At 44.2% G+C, this 17769-nt stretch overlaps 1 protein-coding gene across 1 annotated transcript in view; it reads left to right on the top strand.

The window, feature by feature from the left end:
* CCDC91 (coiled-coil domain containing 91) overlaps window positions 1-17769 on the top strand; it is a 121972-nt gene that overhangs the window by 22320 nt on the left and 81883 nt on the right. The window contains exon 6 of the mRNA XM_070947337.1: window positions 5936-6013. Within this exon, the coding sequence (XP_070803438.1) occupies window positions 5936-6013 (78 nt within the window). The remainder of the gene's footprint in view (window positions 1-5935; window positions 6014-17769) is intronic.

Here is a 17769-nt window from a genome sequence, read left to right as displayed (position 1 = left end):
CTTCAGATTTTCAACACATTTTCATTCTGTCACTCCTTAAATTGGGTTGCCCCAAGAAAGCTCTGATACCCAGATGACAGATCCATTAATCTTCCATTACACAATCACAACGTGTCTTTTTTTTCCTAACACTTCTATTACAACAGAGATTTAGCATCACCTTTTTTAAACTATAGTCTACTTGGCATAAATATAATACTGAGCCTGTTATACTTCCCTCTTTAGACAACAGCGTTTTGATGGATCTTCTGCCTTGAGCAATTCTGAATGTGTCTGAACTCGGAAAAGACGAAGTATGACATTTTCAGTACGATTCAATACAATATATAGGAGCTGAATTACACAACCTCAGCACTGCGAAAAAACCCCTAAGCAACAGGAACATAAGGCACTAATTGCCTAACTATTGCAATTGAAGGATCTCCCATGTTGAACATCTGGGCTTTCTCTGCAACAAATACATTGAATAATAAAAGGCTGGCGTTTTTTATTTTATTATTTTTTTATTTTGGCATCGCTACAGTTAATTCTCATTTTGATTTTAAAAGAAGATGAATGGGGAATGGAAACAGTCCTTTTGTCAGCCCTCCACCTGGAGTGTACATTTCAGCTCTTCCTTTTGGTGACACAGTTTCACCCACTGATTTCAAAATTAAATATACATTCATCCCTACCCATCACACTGTCCCCTTGGGGGTTAAGCCTTGTTAAACAGATTGCAGAGAAGGAATGAAGACATTGTAAATCCAAGAAATTAAAAGCCTGGGATGTGAAAAAAAATGTATCTAAAACTAGTTTACTCTGATGTACATTTCCATACCTTTGGATGCTTGCAAATTATCCTTATATTTGTTGTTGTTAGTCACGAAGTTGTGTCCAACCAGGGGTGAAATCTAGCAGGTTCTAACAGGTTCTGGAGAACCGGTAGCAGAAATTTTGAGTAGTTTGGAGATACCACCTCTGGCTGGGCCCAGAGTGGGGTAGGAATGGAGATTTTGCAATATCCTTCCGCCAGGAGGGGAGGGAATGGAGATTTTGCAGTATCCTTTCCCTGGAGTGGGGTGGGAATGGAGATTTTGCAATATCCTTCCCTTGCCACGCCCACCATGCCACACCCACAGAACCGGTAAGGAAAAAAATTTGGATTTCACTCCTGTGTCTGACCCATCTCGCCCCCCATGGACAACGTTCCTCCAGGCCTTCCTGTCCTCTACCATCCTCTGGAGTCCATTTAAGCTCACACCTACTGCTTCAGTGACTCCATCCAGCCACCTCGTTCTCTGTCATTCCTTTCTTCTTTTACCCTCAGTTTTTCTCAGCATTAGGCTCTTCTCCAGTGAGTCGTTCCTTCTCATGAGGTGGCCAAAGTATTTGAGTTTCCTCTTCAGGATCTTGCCTTCTAAAGAGCAGTTAGGGTTGATCTCCTCTAGGACTGACCGGTTGCATCGCCTTGCAGTCCAAGGGATTCTCAGGCGTCTTCTCCAGCACCATAGTTCAAAGGCCTCAATTCTTTGGCGCGCAGCCATATGTGTGTGTGTTTGTATTTGTATATATATCTATATCTATATATACCTATATATACTTTGCTTAAAAACTCATCTCTTTTTTAGGCGCTTATTAATTCTACCCATCCATGATTTTCTTGATTTTTCCTTTCCAATTTACCTGCTTACTCTTTTCCCCCATTTTTTCTTTTTTTTTGGCAATCTGATTCATTCTTTCTACATGTCCAGTCTATTAGCATCCTTTGTTCACATTGGGCACTCATTCTTAAGTTCAATCTTCATTCGTTCAGCACTTATACACTTGATCCTTTCTCTTCTCGTCCTAACACGTGCTCTTCCTATATGTTCCATTCCTACCACTATCAACTGACTATCATGAATCTCACTCCCATAAAACCAAATGGCCAGAAGCAAACAGCCATTTCCACACGTTTTATCAAGCATCTCTTCCAGGAGACCACACTCTGTCCACTTTTAGAACAAAGAAGAACAGTTGGAAAGGGCCTTGGAGCAGGGGTGGGGTCTAATTTTTTTTACTACCGGCTCTGTGGGCGTGGCTTATTTTGTGGGCGTGGCTTGATGGTCATGTGACAATTCTTTAGGATTTAGCAGAGGTACTGGTCTACCAGGCTTTTAACTGCTTGCAGAGCTGTACCGGTCTACCCATTTATTTTTGCAGGCACTGGTCTACTTATGTATTTTTGCAGGCACTGGTCTACCCATTTATTTTTGTAGGCACCGGTCTACTCATTTGTTTTTGGAGGCACCGGTCTACCACCAAACTCCTTTTACCACTGATCACCTGTAGGGCGATCCTTCGAAGCCCCGCGGCAAGAGTTTTTCCTTATAGCCCATCAGCTGGGACTCAGGAGGCAGCAATAGATTGGGGGTGGGGCCAAATAAAAGGTAAGAATAACAGGGGGGGTGGGGGGGGGAACGGGGTGGTGAAGGGGGCAGAAATGGTTCGGTGACGTCATATTGTCACCACTACTGGCTCGGCAGAACCGGTCCGAACCGGGAGGAACCCACCACTGCCTTGGAGGTCTTCTAATCCAACCTCCTTGAGCAGGAGACTCTATATACCATCTCAGACAAATGATGGATAGTGATGATTACTACAAGGAAAAAATTTGCTTCCATGTTTGTGCAATCTTTTCAGGGAAGGGAGAGGAAATTGCTTTTTCTCTCTATATATAAAAGCGAAAACCACTCACGCCGTAATCACGAAATCTCCAGAACCGTAAAGCCTACAAACTTGAAATTTGCCACGTATGTTCCTCTTGGCTTCTAGGTGCTCACTAAGAAAGGATTTTTCGAAATGACCATCAGAGCATTAGTATTTATTAGCATTAGTATTATAACACGCTCTGATGCTAATTAGTTAGACGTTCTACTCTCCCTCCCAACTTGAAAATAACTCTGGAGATAAGGATATAGGATAGGGGAGGCTTCTGTGGGGCAAGGCTGAGGGAGAGAAGGGGATAGGATAGGGGAGGCTTCTGTGGGGCAAGGCTGAGGGAGAGGAGGGGATAGGATGGGGAAGGCTTCTGTGGGGCAAGGCTGAGGGAGAGAAGGGGATAGGATAGGGGAGGCTTCTGTGGGGCAAGGCTGAGGGAGAGAAGGGGAGAGGAGAGGCCGATTGTAACTACTCATTAATTTTCAAGCTGTAAGTGTCCATTTATCAAGCCCGATCACAGTTTCATTGTGATCCAGCTAGTCTTTGATGAAACTTCACTTTCTCTCCCTATAGATGAAGTAGGTTTATGTCTATCTATTAAGTCCTGGCGTGCACGTGTGTATCTGACAAGGCCGTGTTGCCAACCTCCATGTTCACATCTAGAACATATTGAATTTGCCGTGATTTAAATCACACGTAGCTCTCCTTAAATTTGAAGCATGCAGCACTCGTACAATAGCCTTGAGTTAGCCTTATGCGTCACATATAATTGATTGTAATTCCTTCCAGCAAATTGCTGTGCTAACAATCATTTCCAAGATTTCTTGCTCAGCAGAAAGGATATTTTTCAGGCCAGTGCTGAGTCGCTTTTGTAAAAATAGTTTCGCCGCTAGGTAGGCCAATTTCTTTGAAAGCAACCTTTGTATGTTGATACTCTGTGTAAATTATGTTTAAACATCCTATAGATCTAGTTACACATCAATTAGAAAACGTTCATTCAGGCCATTCTGGAGTGGGCATGGATGAATACCGAAATATTTAATTATGCTGCTTATTGTTGATATTCTTGAATTTGGCATTATGTTGCTTTTTAAGTTCTTAGATATGATTTCAATAAGAGGCTGCTTAAGAACTGAAAAAAAACATGGTAGAAGAAATTCTTCTTTATCTCACTGTAGTTTCCCAAAAAGATTCTTCCGTGAGCATTTCTGAAGATTGGAAGAGTACGAATGGACCAAAGCTGAATTGTTAGATCAGGAGTGAGCAAATATGACCTGTTGACTTCAACTCCCAGAATTCTTTAGTGAGTCTGCTGGCTCAGGACTTCTGGGAATGGAAGTCCACAGGTCGTAAAGGGGTTGTATGAACCTACCAAGTGGGTCAAATTTTGTCTCCCCAATGTCATCTCAGCAAATGGAAATTTCATTTCAAATTTTGATTGCAGTTTGGGTCAGCCATTTTGCGGATTGTTGAAATTCAATAGGGACGGGGTAATTATTTCTATGTGCTTTCCCACTTCAAGTAAGATTTTTTCTTTAAAAAAATAAATCTGTAGCTGAGATTATTTGGAGCTTTAAAAAAGTCTTTTGGGGTGCATGCCTCTCATGTTGTACGTGAAAGATTATTTGTGCATTTTGTGTGTGTATGGTAGATTTGTATGTGCGTGCAAAGGGTTTATGAGGCAGAAGAGCAAAAAGAATAAATCGGATTAATTTCACACACTTTAGTTTGTAGCCTAGTGACACTTTTGGCCACTAGAAAGTGAGTACAAGGAATTTCAGCTCTTGCATCAATGAAAGTTTTACAGCTTGTTGAAGGAGAATGGAATGGAATGGAATGGAATGGAATAGAATAGAATAGAATAGAATAGAATAGAATAGAATAGAATAGAATAGAATAGAATAGAATAGAAGAGTTGGAAGGGACCTTGGAGGTCTTCTAGTCCAACCCCCTGCTCAGGCTGGAAACTCTATACCCGTGATGGCAAACCTATGGCACACGTGCCCGAGGTGGCACACAGAGCCATCTATCATATCTATCTATCTATCTATCTATCTATCTATCTATCTATCTATCTATCTATCTATCATCTCTCTCTCTTATCTGTCTATCTGTCTATCTATCATCTATCATCTCTATCATTGTCTATCTATCTATCTATCCTCTCTCTCTCTTATCTATCTATCTATCATCTCTATCATTGATCTATCATCTATCTATCTATCTATCATCTCTCTCTCTTATCTATCTATCTATCATTGATCTATCATCTATCTGTCTATCATCTATCTATCATCTCTCTCTCTTATCTATCTATCTATCTATCTATCTATCTATCTATCTATCTATCATCTATCATCTCTATCTCTATCTATCTATCTATCTATCTATCTATCTATCTATCTATCTATCTATCATCTATCATCTCTATCTCTATCTATCTATCTATCTGTCTATCTATCTATCTGTCCTCTCCCTCCCTCCCTCTCTCCCTTCCTATCTACCTATCCATAACTAAGATTAAATTTAAGATTAAATAAAAGATCATACGCTTCCAAGCTATAAAATGCTCTGTGTTGTCAAACTAGAGACACACACTGAATGTGAGATCCTTGGTGCCCTCTAAGCTTTGGTGGTTTTCTTACAGATATTTTATTACCAAACTTTTTTTTAAAATAAAAATAATAAAGGCCGGATACTAATTAATTAATTAAATGCCTTTATTCAATAACACTTCTAGGCCAAGTTGCCATCTTTTATTTACTTACTTACTTATTTATTTACTTATTTACTGTGTGGTAAAAACAGCAATAGCTGGGGGGTTTTAGTGATGGGTTGGCATGGACCCCTTGTTTCATAGAAGGTCAAAGAATTAAATCACTTTGGGAATAAGCTGCCCTTTCTGCCAATTGTGGGCAAGGCTTGGTATCCAATGAGCTATTTTTTCCTCCTTGGTTCATGTTGCTTTTCCCTAAGTCTTAGCTGGCGCGAAAGAGAACTCGTAATCAGACTACAAAGTACGTTTAGGCCAACATTTCCTCAGCAAGATCCAACGAAGTCTGTTGTCTCTTACGTTATTGTCTTAGAATTAAAACTCTGGAACCAGAAGAAGAGAAAACCTTGGTAACAATGATATCCTCTTTGATAGAAATCTGTGATGCCTGTCCAGATTTAGTAGCCTGGAAAAAAGCTTCCTCACCATGTTTCCTCACTTTTGTCTTTTTATATATATCTATCTATTATTTGTTTCCAGGAAAAGCATAAACTTGAGTTGGAAGAGTTAAGAAAAGCTGGACACGAGGCCTTGTCGATTATTGTGGAAGAATTCAAGGTAACAGTCATATTCTTTTCCAGGGTTTGGAAAAGGGGCTTCTAAATCCATTTCTGGTTGTAGGAGAGATTTCTTGCTTGGAAGGAGCAAACTAGAAACTGGAGATCGGTTTGTTTGTTTTTTTGTAGTTTTTGTAGGGAGTCGGTTAAAAAAAAAAGTAAGTTTAAAAGAATGTTGGGGGGGATATCCCATTATTCTGCTGTGAATAATGGAAAGGGAGGCCCCTTGCAGGAAATGATGATGATATACCTGGAACTATCCAGTACGCCACCTGCTACTTCAGTCTTCTGAATCTTTCTGATTGTCTGTGGGGATTCTCAACCATCCAGGTCATGGTTACCCCAAAGATAAGGAGGGTAGGGACAGGGGTGGGCTGCTGGGGGTTCGCAGGGGTTTGGGAGAATCTCAAGCTAAGATTCTGTGCAGTTCGGAGAACCCCCAAATCCCACTCCTGGTTGGCCCCACCCACCCCACGTGGCCTGTTTTGGATGCAGATAAGTTCAGGGCGTGCACGGAGGCTCTGGGAGGGTGAAAAACAGGCCTACCAGACGTTCGGACCCAGAGGGCCTCCAGAGCCTGGGGAGGCTGTTTTTGCCCTCCCGGAGGCTCAAGGAAAGCCTCCGGAGCCTGGGGAGGACAAAAACGCCCCCACCCTGTGGTGTAGGAAGCCGGCTAGGCCACACCCATCATGGCCACTTCCACCCAGCAACTGGGCAGAGAACCCCTTGCTAAAATTTTTGAAGCCTACCCCTGGGTCGGGGGGACATGATAGCAGTATTCCAGTATTTGAGAGGCTGCCCCAAAGAGGAGAGGATCAATTTATTTTCCAAAGCACCAGAGGGCAGGACAAGAAACAATGGATGGAAACTAATCAAGGAGAGAAGCAACCTGGAATTAAGGAGAAATTTCTTAAGAGTGAGAACCATTAACCAGTGGAACAGCTTGCCTTTAGAAGTTGCAGGTGCTTCATCCCTGGAGGTTTTTAAGAAGAGACTGGGCAGTCATTTGTCTGAAATGGTATAAGATCTCCTGCTTGTGCAGAGGAGTGGACTAGAAGACCTCCAAGGTCCCTTCCAGCTCTATTCTGATTCTGATTTAGACAGAGATGAAATGCTCCCGGTTCAGACTGGATCGCCCGATCCGGTAGCGATGGTGGCGGGTGGTTCGGAGAATCGGTAGCAAAAATCCCCCCCCCCATACCCAGTTGAGCCACAGGATCATCAGAGGCTTTTTTTTTTTACTTTTAAAAACATTTTTTCTACAACCTCTTCCGACGAAAAAATGCTTTTAAAAGTAAAAAAAAAAAGCCTCTGATGATTGTGCAGCTCAGCTGGGATAGTCAGAGGCTTTTCAAAGCATTTTTTTCTGCAACCTCTTGGCCGAAGAGGTGGTAAAAAAAATGCTTTGAAGAGTCTCTGACGATCCCAGCTGAGTTTCCTGATTGGCAGAGGCTTTTCAAAGCATTAGAAAAAATGCTTTGAAAAGTTAAAAAAAAAAAAAGTTGGCCACGCCCACCCAGTCACATTACCCCTCCCCCCCACCAAGCCACGCCCACAGAACCGGTAGTAACAAATTTTATATTTTTATTTTTTCAAAAGGCAACTGACTTTCTTGGTTTTTCTTCTTTGAAAACGTTTCACTTCTCATGCAAGAAGCTTCTTCAGTTCTAACTCAGATAGAACCCAGTTAGAACTGAAGGAGCTTTTTGGATGAGAAGTGAAATGTTTTCAGAGAAAAAACAAGACCCCCCCCCCCCCCAAGAAAGTCCAGTTGCCTTTTGGAAAAAGCACCTTTGGGACCTGACTTTTTTCTCCTGCAACCAAGATGGTGGATTACTAGTTAGAATCCTGGGGCAATCTGTCCTCTCCCCCCCCCCACCCCCCGCCCCCCAGAAAAAAATCTGGGTGTAAAAAAATTGAGCAAGGATGCGGAACATGTGGTCACTCACACACCAGGAATCTGGGAAACAAAACTAACTATTTAGTGCAGCTTTTTATTATGGTCACTGACCAACGCAAATTTAATTGTTGGAGTCTACGCAGTCTGGCTTTTAACTGCTTGAGTCATCGTTGTAGAGAATGGGGCTGGAAAAGAAGATAGTTACCGTGAAGATTTTCAGCGGCATGTTAGTATCGTGGACAATGGATCTCCCTTGTGCATTGGCTGCGCTGATTCCTAAGGACTTAATCACTGAAAGTAATGTTGGGAAATTGCTATCTCATCCCTTGGCTTGCAGCCTGCGGGGAATCACACTGGATAATATCTGCATGATTGGTCATCTGGGAATTGAGCTGAAGTGACATCAGAGCATGAGTCATATTGTTCTGCCTCTTCTCTAATTCAATGTTTCTCAACCTTGGCAACTTCAAGATAGAAGGACTTCCACTCCCAGAATACTTCCAGGGGAACTCTGGGAGTTGAAGTCTACCCATCTTCAAGCTGCCACAGTGCTCTAATCTCAAAAAGAGGCAAAGGGGTCAAACTGCTATCTTATTCTGTCCCCGTACCCCACATGCACCCCCACAGACGGCCCGGAGTTAATAAGCCACACGACAAAACTCTTTGAAGATAAAGCTGGCAGCAACCCAGTGGCTAGCTGCCAATTCAGACTTTACTCACACAAAACAAAGATTAGACTGCAAGCATTCCGATAAAACAGGCAGAGTGTCAACAATACAAGGATTAATCCAAATGCAGTCCGATAAAGCAGGCAAAGTCCAGTAATGCAGAGATCACAGAGTATTTCCAGTTTTTGCTCATCACAAACTGAACTGGCCACCACACCCACATTTATACCCTGTGGGGTGTGGTCCAGTGACTCAGCTAATCTCTGGCACGCCTTCCCTTCTGCTGTGCACGCTTCTCCCTGTGCCTCTGTCGCAGGTCAAGCCAGCACTTATCTTCTTCGTCGCTGTCCACCTGTGGCTGCGGGGACGTGCTTGGCTCTAAGCCTATCGTTTGGCCTTCGGTGTCCTCCGGAGGCATTGCCAGAGAGGAGGGTCCTGGAGAGGGAGGCCTTGCCAACTCCTCTCCCTCACTCTCAGAGTCTGCATCTGTCGATAGCCCAGGCTCAGGCAACGGAGCCACAACATATCTAACCGTACTGTAGGAAATGACCAGACTGAGCCTGAGGGAGGCGTCAAACATGTCATTAGTTTGGAATCCCTTTGTGCCCACAAAAGTTCGAAGCTTTCCATGAATTCCATTGACTCTTACCTACCGCCAATTTTTCTTGACCATTAGTAGTTCCGATTCTTGTTTAGAAGTTGCATGGAATAAACTTGTACTTATTTGAACGCAGATCACAGAACGCCTAGAATAATGGATTCCAGGAATATTAGGTGGGGGAATCCTAGCAATAAGTGGAGCATGACAGCAGAATCAGTGATCCAAAATGCTGAAGATCAAGTGGTGGCTTAAAGGAACACCCCAGAGCCCTTTCAGCTCTTCAACTCCGTGTTGCATTTGGTACAGCTGTGATCCTTAATGCCAGGCAGCTGGCATAGTGGCATCACCTAAATTTTCCATGCCTAAATTTTAAGGCCGGTGTCAGAATCCTGATGGTTATTTCCAGGGGTGGGCTGCTGGGAGTTTGCAGGAGTTCGGGAGACCCTCTAGCTAAGATTCTGTGCAGTTCCCCCAAATCCCACTCTTGGCTGGCTCCACCAACCCGGCCCCACCCAGGAGTCCCCATGTGGCCCGTTTTGGATGCAGGTAAGTGCAGGGCGCACGCGGAGGCTTGGGGAGGGCAAAAAACGGGCCTACTGGAAGTTCGGGAAGTTCGGGGCCTCCGTTTCCGGCCTCCAGAGGGCCTCTGGAGTCTGGGGAGGCTGTTTTTGCCCTCCTGGAGGCTCAAGGAAAGCCTCCAGAGCCCAGGGAGGGCAACCCCATCCCCCCACCCTGGTGCAGGAGGCCGACTAGGCCACGCCCACCCAGCAACCGGGCAGAGAACCCCTTGCTAAAATTTTTGAAGCCCACCCCTGGTTATTTCTACGGACATCTGTTTAATATTGTAGCCCTTTGTCAGTTAAACGTATGTTCGTTGTAGCTGTGCAAAGATAGCTGAAACAGTACAGAACGTTCTGCCCTCTTTATGCTCCTATTTACTCCTTCCGTCTTATCATCCTGTGCGCAATGCCAACTTATTAAAGAGTATACAATAATTCTTTGGGAGGTCTGCTCGCCTTTCAAAGATTTATCGGAGTGGGTGTCAGAATCTTCTCTGAGCAAACTTTCTCCTGCTGCATTGTTTTGAAAAGTTTGTATTTAGGAATTCCACCAAATTTTGGTGGGCCTTGCCAGGTTATTTACGGTAATAGACAGCTTGATGGCTCTGGCAATCATTCTGCTGTTGCAAAAGTCATCTCCCACATCCTATCTCTAAGCAGATTACCTAGCTGCAGCAGCAGTAGTAGTACTACACAGGGAGTCCTTGACTTACAACCAGGGGTGCTATTCAGCGGGTTCTGACAGGTTCTGGAGAACCGGTAGCGGAAATTTTGAGTAGTTCGGAGAACCGGCAAATACCACCTCTGGCTGGCCCCAGAGTGGGGTGGGAATGGAGATTTTGCAGTATCCTTCCCCTGGAGTGAGGTGGGAATGGGGATTTTGCAGTATCCTCACCCCTGGAGTGAGGTGGGAATGGGGATTTTGCAGTATCCTCACCCCTGGAGTGGGGTGTGAATGGAGATTTTGTAGTATCCTTCCTCTGGAGTGGGGTGGGAATGGAGATTTTGCAGTATCCTTCCCCTGGCATGCCCACCAAGCCACGCCCATCAAGCCACACCACGCCACGCCCACCAAGCCACGCCCACAGAACCGGTCGTAAAAAAAATTTGAATTCCACCACTGCTTACAACCATTTGTGTAGTGACTGTTCAACGTTGCGACGACTCTGAAAAAGTGACTTTGACCATTTTCACACTTATAACCGTTGCAGCATCCCCCATAGTCACATGATCAAAATTCAGATGCTTGGCAACTGGTTCATCTTTATGACGAGTTCAGTAATCCCGTTGGTTGCAGTATCCCATATTATGAGCCACGGTGGCGCAGTGGTTAGAGTGCAGTACTGCAGGCTATCTCTGCTGACTGCCGACCGCCTGCAATTTGGCAGTTCGAATCTCACCAGACTCAACCTGGTTGACTCAGACTTCCGTCCTTCCGAGGTGGGTAAAATGAGGACCCAGATTGTTGGGGGCAATAGGCTGACTCTGTTAAACCACTTAGAGAGGGCTGTAAAGCACTGTGAAGTGGTATATAAGTCTTAAGTCTAAATGCTATTGCTATTGCTATTGCTTTCCTGGGGTCATGTGATCACCTTTTGCAACCTTCTGACAAGCAAAGTCAACAGGGAAGTCAGATTTACTTTATGTTGCTTACTTAACAACTGCAGTGATTCACTTAACAATTTTGGCAAGGAAATTCATGAGATGAGGACTAATTGTCATATAGTATGGTGGTTTGGGAGCCACGCAGGGTGAACTTGCATACAGATGTAGGCAGGCAAGAAAGAGATTGGCTACTGTAAGGATGTTACATCCATGTTACACCATGAGCCACAGTGGCGCAGTGGTTAGAGTGCAGTACTGCAGGGCTACTTCTGCGGCCTGCTGGCTGCCTGCAATTGAGCAGTTCAAATCTCACCAGCCTCAAGGTTGACTCAGCCTTCCATCCTTCCGAGGTGGGTAAAATGAGGGCCCAAATTGTTGGGGGCAATACCCTGACTCTGTAAACTGCTTAGAGAGGACTGTAAAGCACTATAAAGCAGTATATAAGTCTAAGTGCTATTGCTATTGCTATGTGGGGAAAGGCATCAGCTCCAGCTGACTCTGCTAATGTACATAGCATTATGAAGCATCTGAACAGGCTACCAGGGTTAATCTTATCCTAGTGATTCTTATTTTTACTTCTTTTCTTCTCATTTACTATCAAATAGTTAACCCCATGTTTCTCACAGATCCGATAGATAGATAGATAGATAGATAGATAGATAGATAGATAGATAGATGATGGATGGATGGAAGGATGGATGGATGGATGGATGGATAGATAGATAATAGATAGATAGATAGATAGATAGATAGATAGATAGATAGATATAGAGATATAGAGATATAGAGATGATGGAATGGTGGATGGATGGATGGATGGATAGATAGATATAGAGATGATAGATAATAGATAGATAGATAGATAGATAGATAGATAGGATAGACAGACAGACAGACAAATAGATATAGAGATGATATATCGATAGATAGATAGATACATATAGAGATGATAGATAGATAGATAGATAGATAGATAGATAGATAGATAGATAGACAGATAGATAGATATAGAGATGATGGATGGATGGATGGATGGATGGATGGATGGATATAGAGATGATAGATAGATAGATAGATAGATAGATAGATAGATAGATAGATAGATATGATAGACAGACAGACAGATAGATAGAGATGATAGACAGACAGACAGATAGATAGACAGACAGACAGACAGACAAACAGAGGCTATATCTATCTGTCTAAAAGCAAAAAAAATGCTTTTAAAAGAAAACAAAAGCCTCTGACGATCAGGCAACTCAGCTGGGATCGTCAGAGTCTTTTAAAAGCATTTTTTTTACAACCTCTGAGGTTGTAGAAAAAAAGCTTTTAAAAGGAAAAAAAAATTGGCCACGCCCAACCAGTCATATTACACCCCCCCCCACCAAGCCACACCCACAGAACCAGTAGTAACAAATTTTACATTTCACCACTGCTCCAGAATATTTTGCCTCTTTCGGATATGTCTCATCGGTGCATTTTCTTCCATGCCTCTTTGACTGTCACGTATTTTTGTTTTTTATTGCTAAGTTCCAGCCTGTCCTGCTTTGCTGGATTCCAAAGGAAGAGAATATTTGTAGCTCAGGGTTGGACTGTGGGGCCCTTGGTGCTCTCTGAGCTTGGCAGTTTTCTTGAAACGTCTGCACGGAAACAACCAAGCCAGGAGATCCCCCAAGGACCACACCATTGCTGGATTTCATTCGTTAACCCCATCATGTAAGATTGATCTGGCGAGAATTGGTTGCTACCTCCTTTTCTGTAGCTCCGATAACTTTCTTATTTTCACTGTCAGAAGACAGGTTCTATTTCAGACGAGGCCTTTCACTAGTTCCAAATAATTCCAGTAAATTTAAACAACTCCTTCGGGTGCTAGTATCTCACTTGTACGTTGATAGTTGCAGCTCTGTTTATAAACCATGTCCTTAGACATAAAATATATAAGAACCTTTTGGTGGTCCTCAATCCCTTCTCAACATTCCTTTAGAAGCCCAGTGTAGGAGATGACCAGGCTGAGCCAGAGGGAGGGGTCAAACGTGTCATTAGCCATGAGTCCACGGGTGGGCTGCTGGCGGTTCACAGGGGTTCGGGAGAACCTCTAGCCAGGATTCTGTGCAGTTCGGAGAACCACCAAATCCCACTTGTGGCTGGCACCTCCCACCCCACCCCTCCCCTCTCAGGAGTCCCCATGCGTCCCGTTTTGGATGCAGATAAGTGCAGGTCGCACACGGAGGCTTGGGGAGGGCAAAAAATGGGCCTACCGGAAGTTCGAGAAGGCCGGAAATAGGCCCATTTCCAGCCTCCAGAGGGCCTCTGGAGCCTGGGGAGGCCGTTTTTGGCCTCCTGGAGGCTCGAAGAAAGCCTCTGGAGCCCAGGGAGGACAACCCCCCCCCACCATGGTGCTGGAGGCTGACTAGGCCACACCCACCATGGCCACGCCCACCCAGCAACCGGGCAGAGAACCCCTTGCTAAAATTTTTGAAGCCCATCCCTGCGTGCCCACAAGAGATCTAATCCAATCCCACCTTGAATTCGTTCTTAACTCTGATTCATTTTAACTGCCTGAATGTCCTAATTTCTCCGGCGCTCGACACCCAGAAGATAATCTTCTCCCTGAGTACTTGAGAGCTCATGAAAGCATCTGCCTTTTAATAAAATTAGTTAGTTGGAAAAGGTTCTGCCACATCCCTGATTTTTTTTTTGTTTTTTGTTTTGCTACCTTACATTACACTGATGCAGTTCTCTTCTTATTGTGCTAACAAACCCTAAATTGTTGCCAATATATTTCAATATATTCGAAGAACTTTTCCAAGGGTTTCCTGGCTGCTGTACCGAGTGGTAATCTCTGCAGCATAGCTAAATATCTGTGGAAATTCTCAGTCATCCAGGTCACGGCTGTCCCAAAGGTGCTTTTTCAAGAGGCAACTGGACTTTCTGATTTTTCTTTGAAGGCATTTCGCTTCTCAACCAAGAAGCTTCTTCAACTCTGACTGGATGGTGGTGAATGGAAGGATTTATACTCCTTGCAGACAGCTGGTCATTTGCATCCTTTTAGAGGGTCGTTGAGGCCACTTGGAGGCTTATCTGTGTCCTCAAGGTTGTGCAAATGGGTGTGGAGACTGCTTGGACCAGCTGTCTGCAAGGAATATAAATCCTTCCATTCCCCACCATCCTGTCAGAGCCAGGGGTGGGCTTCAAAACTTTTAGCAAGGGTTCTCTGCCTGGTTGCTGGGTGGGTGTGGCCATGGTGGGCGTGGCCTAGTCAGCCTCCTGCACTACGGTGGTGGTGGGGGGGGCGTTTTTGCTCTCCCCAGGCTCTGGAGGCTTTCCTCAAGCTTATGGGAGGGTGAAAATGGCCTCCCCAGGCTCCGGAGGCCCTCTGGAGGCCAGAAACGAGCCCCCTGAACTTCCCGAACTTCTGGTAGGCCCGTTTTTTGCATACCCTGAGCCTCCGTGTGCGCCCCGCACTTACCTGCATCCAAAACGGGCCACGTGGGGACTCCTGGGAGGGGCGGGTCGGGGTTGGCGGGACCAGCCAGGAGTGGGGTTTGAGGGTTCTCTGAACTGCACAGAATCTTAGCTAGAGGTTCTCCTGAACCCCTGCGAACCCCCAGCAGCCCACTCCTGGTCAGAGCTGAAGAAGCTTCTTGGGTGAGAAGCGAAACATCTTCAAAGAAAAACAAGAAAATCCAGTTGCCTCTTGAAAAAAGCACCTTCGGGACCTGCCTGCAGCATGTTTCTTGACTCCCGCTTCTCTTTTGAAAATGATGGCAAAGCAAATTTTATGTGGAAGAAATCTTACTGTATGTCAGCTAAAGACAGAACCAGAAACTCTCGTGGTATGTATGAGCGATTAGGATGGAGAATGCGTTATAGCAACATATAAATAGTAAGGCCTCTTTTCATAATCCCTTGAAAATAAATTGTTCTGCAAGATGGGAAATAAGTTCATGTTAATAAAACGTGTGGTCCAAAGCCTCCTTGGATATATGAAACCAGCTGTGAAGTTATTTGGACTCTGCCTATACTTCTTTTTTTTTTGAAACCTCTCGTTGCCAAGTTCAGAATCCAGTATAATGGCACATTTTAAGCTTACTTTGCATAGAAGATGCTGTTTGCATAGCTTTTATTCCACATCAGGCTTTCGTTTCCATCATTAATAATTTTTGTGAAGAATTTTCCAAAGGAAATACTAGCCGAGGCTGAAGTAACATGTCTAGAAGCTTTAGTAACATGTCTAAATAAGAGTGGAAAAAGTTCAGAAAACTTAAGCGAACATCTTGTTTTTATTTATCCCACTTAAAACCAGCAACACACAGACGGAGACACAAATGCAGAACCCCAGCTTGGCTCGCTCGTTCTTGCATTTTCTAAAAATAACAGAAAAATACCCTCTTAAAATACGCTCGAGCTGATGTCTGCTTTCAGGTCATAGTCATCCCGCTTTACCGTCAGTCAAGGATAAAAGACCTTAATGCAAGATATCCCACATGCATTGCACAAGGGATGTTTTGGTGATGCACCCCTCCAACTTGGAAGATTGTCGCAGTTGGTTCGGGCTTTTGATGTGGAATCTACAAGACAGTTAACAGGGGGTCCCCCTCTTTCTGCCTGCAAACTTTCCTGCGTTCTTGTTCTGACCTAGCAGCACGAAGCCGAGTCCTCGTCCCGAGAAACCCCTTTTATTTCTTGTACAGTGAATTCCTCTCCAGCAAAGTCTTTCCTCTCCCACAGTCTTTCAAGATAGTTCACAATTACCGACCTTCATCAGGCTTGGAGAGTGGCCAGGCCGATATCTTTCAGACGCCGCAATACTTGGCAAGAATGCAGGAATGAACTAATTGTCTCCTGCAAACTCCACTCCCCTTTCGCTCCTCTTTTAGTCCCTCTGGGAGGGGCCGTTCATCGTCCACCTGTGGCCTTACTCCCAAGTCGACCCTTATTCTTTAGCTGTTCTCTTCATCTGGCAACTCTGCACATGCGCACTCTGGGAACAGGCTCCAGCTGTTCATCTGCCTCACTGATGTCTGACTCCAAAGGCAGCTGATAACTGTCAGACGGCCCTGGCCCCATCTCTGCCTCCGACGCAGAGCCCTCGTCCGAGCCTTCCCCAGACTCCAGGACTAGTTCATGTTCCTCCCCAAACTCCTCACTGTCCGATTCTGCTGCCAGGTCCGCAGGCTGCTGGCGGGCCACAACGCTCCCAGTTTCCCACAGTAGTAAATGTGGCAGGCCTGAAGGCCCAATACAAGATGGCTTCCAGGCCTGACATCCATCTCTTCTATGTGATAGCTCCTTAAATACTGGAAAACAGTTATCCTGTCCTCTCTAATCTTCCTCTTTGATAGGTTAGACATCGATAGCTCCCTCAAACGTTCATCATACAATTTAGCCTTTATCGTCTTTGCTGTTCTTCTCCGCACACTTTCCAGGCTCTCAACAACATTTTTTGTCTCGTGGTGACCAGAACTGGGCACAGCTTTCAAACAATGTCATCCAATCTGGGGACGTGATTTATTTAGGATGTAAATGTACCGCCTATCTTCCCTCTTCATTTTTTTTTGAAAAAAGTTTTTTATTTTTATTTTTCATCAACATGTTTAAATGTACAGTCTTTTATCCATCCTTATACATTGTTCGTTCATCTTCTTCTTTAACTTCCATTAGGTAATTAATTAATTATTTGTTCGGGTCTGCTCTTTTACCATTTCCTTCCTTTGTTTTACTACAATCTTTCCTTTTTCCCTTCCCTTCTTTCTCCTCCTTTCTTTCTTCTTTCCTCATTCCTCCTCTCCTCTCCTTTCCTACTTCCTTTCCACTTTCCCCTCTCCTCTCTTCTTCCTCCTTTCTTACCCTCTCTCCTGCTCTTCTTTCCCCTTCCTTCTTCCTCTCCTTTTCCCATTCTTCTTTTCTCTTCACCTCCCAACTCCCCTACTTTCCCCTCTCTACTCCTCCCCTCTTTTCCATTCCTTTGTTGTTTCCTTTTTTAATTCAATCTTCCCTCTTCATTTAAACAGTGTTAACATTCATAGCATGCAAGTCTTCACTTCTGCTATTTATTGGTGGAAAGATTTCCTGGTGATGCCGTAGGACACAATGACGACATGCTGATATTTGGGGTTTTGCATTATAATAACAGTCGGCCACTATAAAGTTATCTACTTTTTTGTAGCTGTGCTGGGTTCTGTGACATGGGACGCCCATCTCCCAGTTGGAAATCTCTGTCTATGGTTAATGACCTGCCTCTGTATTTAAATAATTTAATTGCATTTTTGCATTGTGTCTTTTGTGGTTATTTGTGAATCCAGCAGGGGTGGGTCTTACTAAATAGTTTGCGTGCCTCCTTAAAGGTTATATAGATTGATGAACAGTTTGCTCAATTCCAGCTTTTAAGGTTTCCATGTGTTTATAAATTACTGATGAATT

This window comes from Pituophis catenifer, unplaced genomic scaffold, assembly GCF_029215685.1.
Source record: "Pituophis catenifer annectens isolate HBS135680 unplaced genomic scaffold, rPitCat1.0.hap2 SCAF_7, whole genome shotgun sequence".
NCBI classification, from domain to species: Eukaryota; Metazoa; Chordata; class Lepidosauria; order Squamata; family Colubridae; genus Pituophis; species Pituophis catenifer.
Note: the sequence above shows the minus strand (reverse complement) of the source record. Positions and strands in the feature narration are given on the sequence as shown.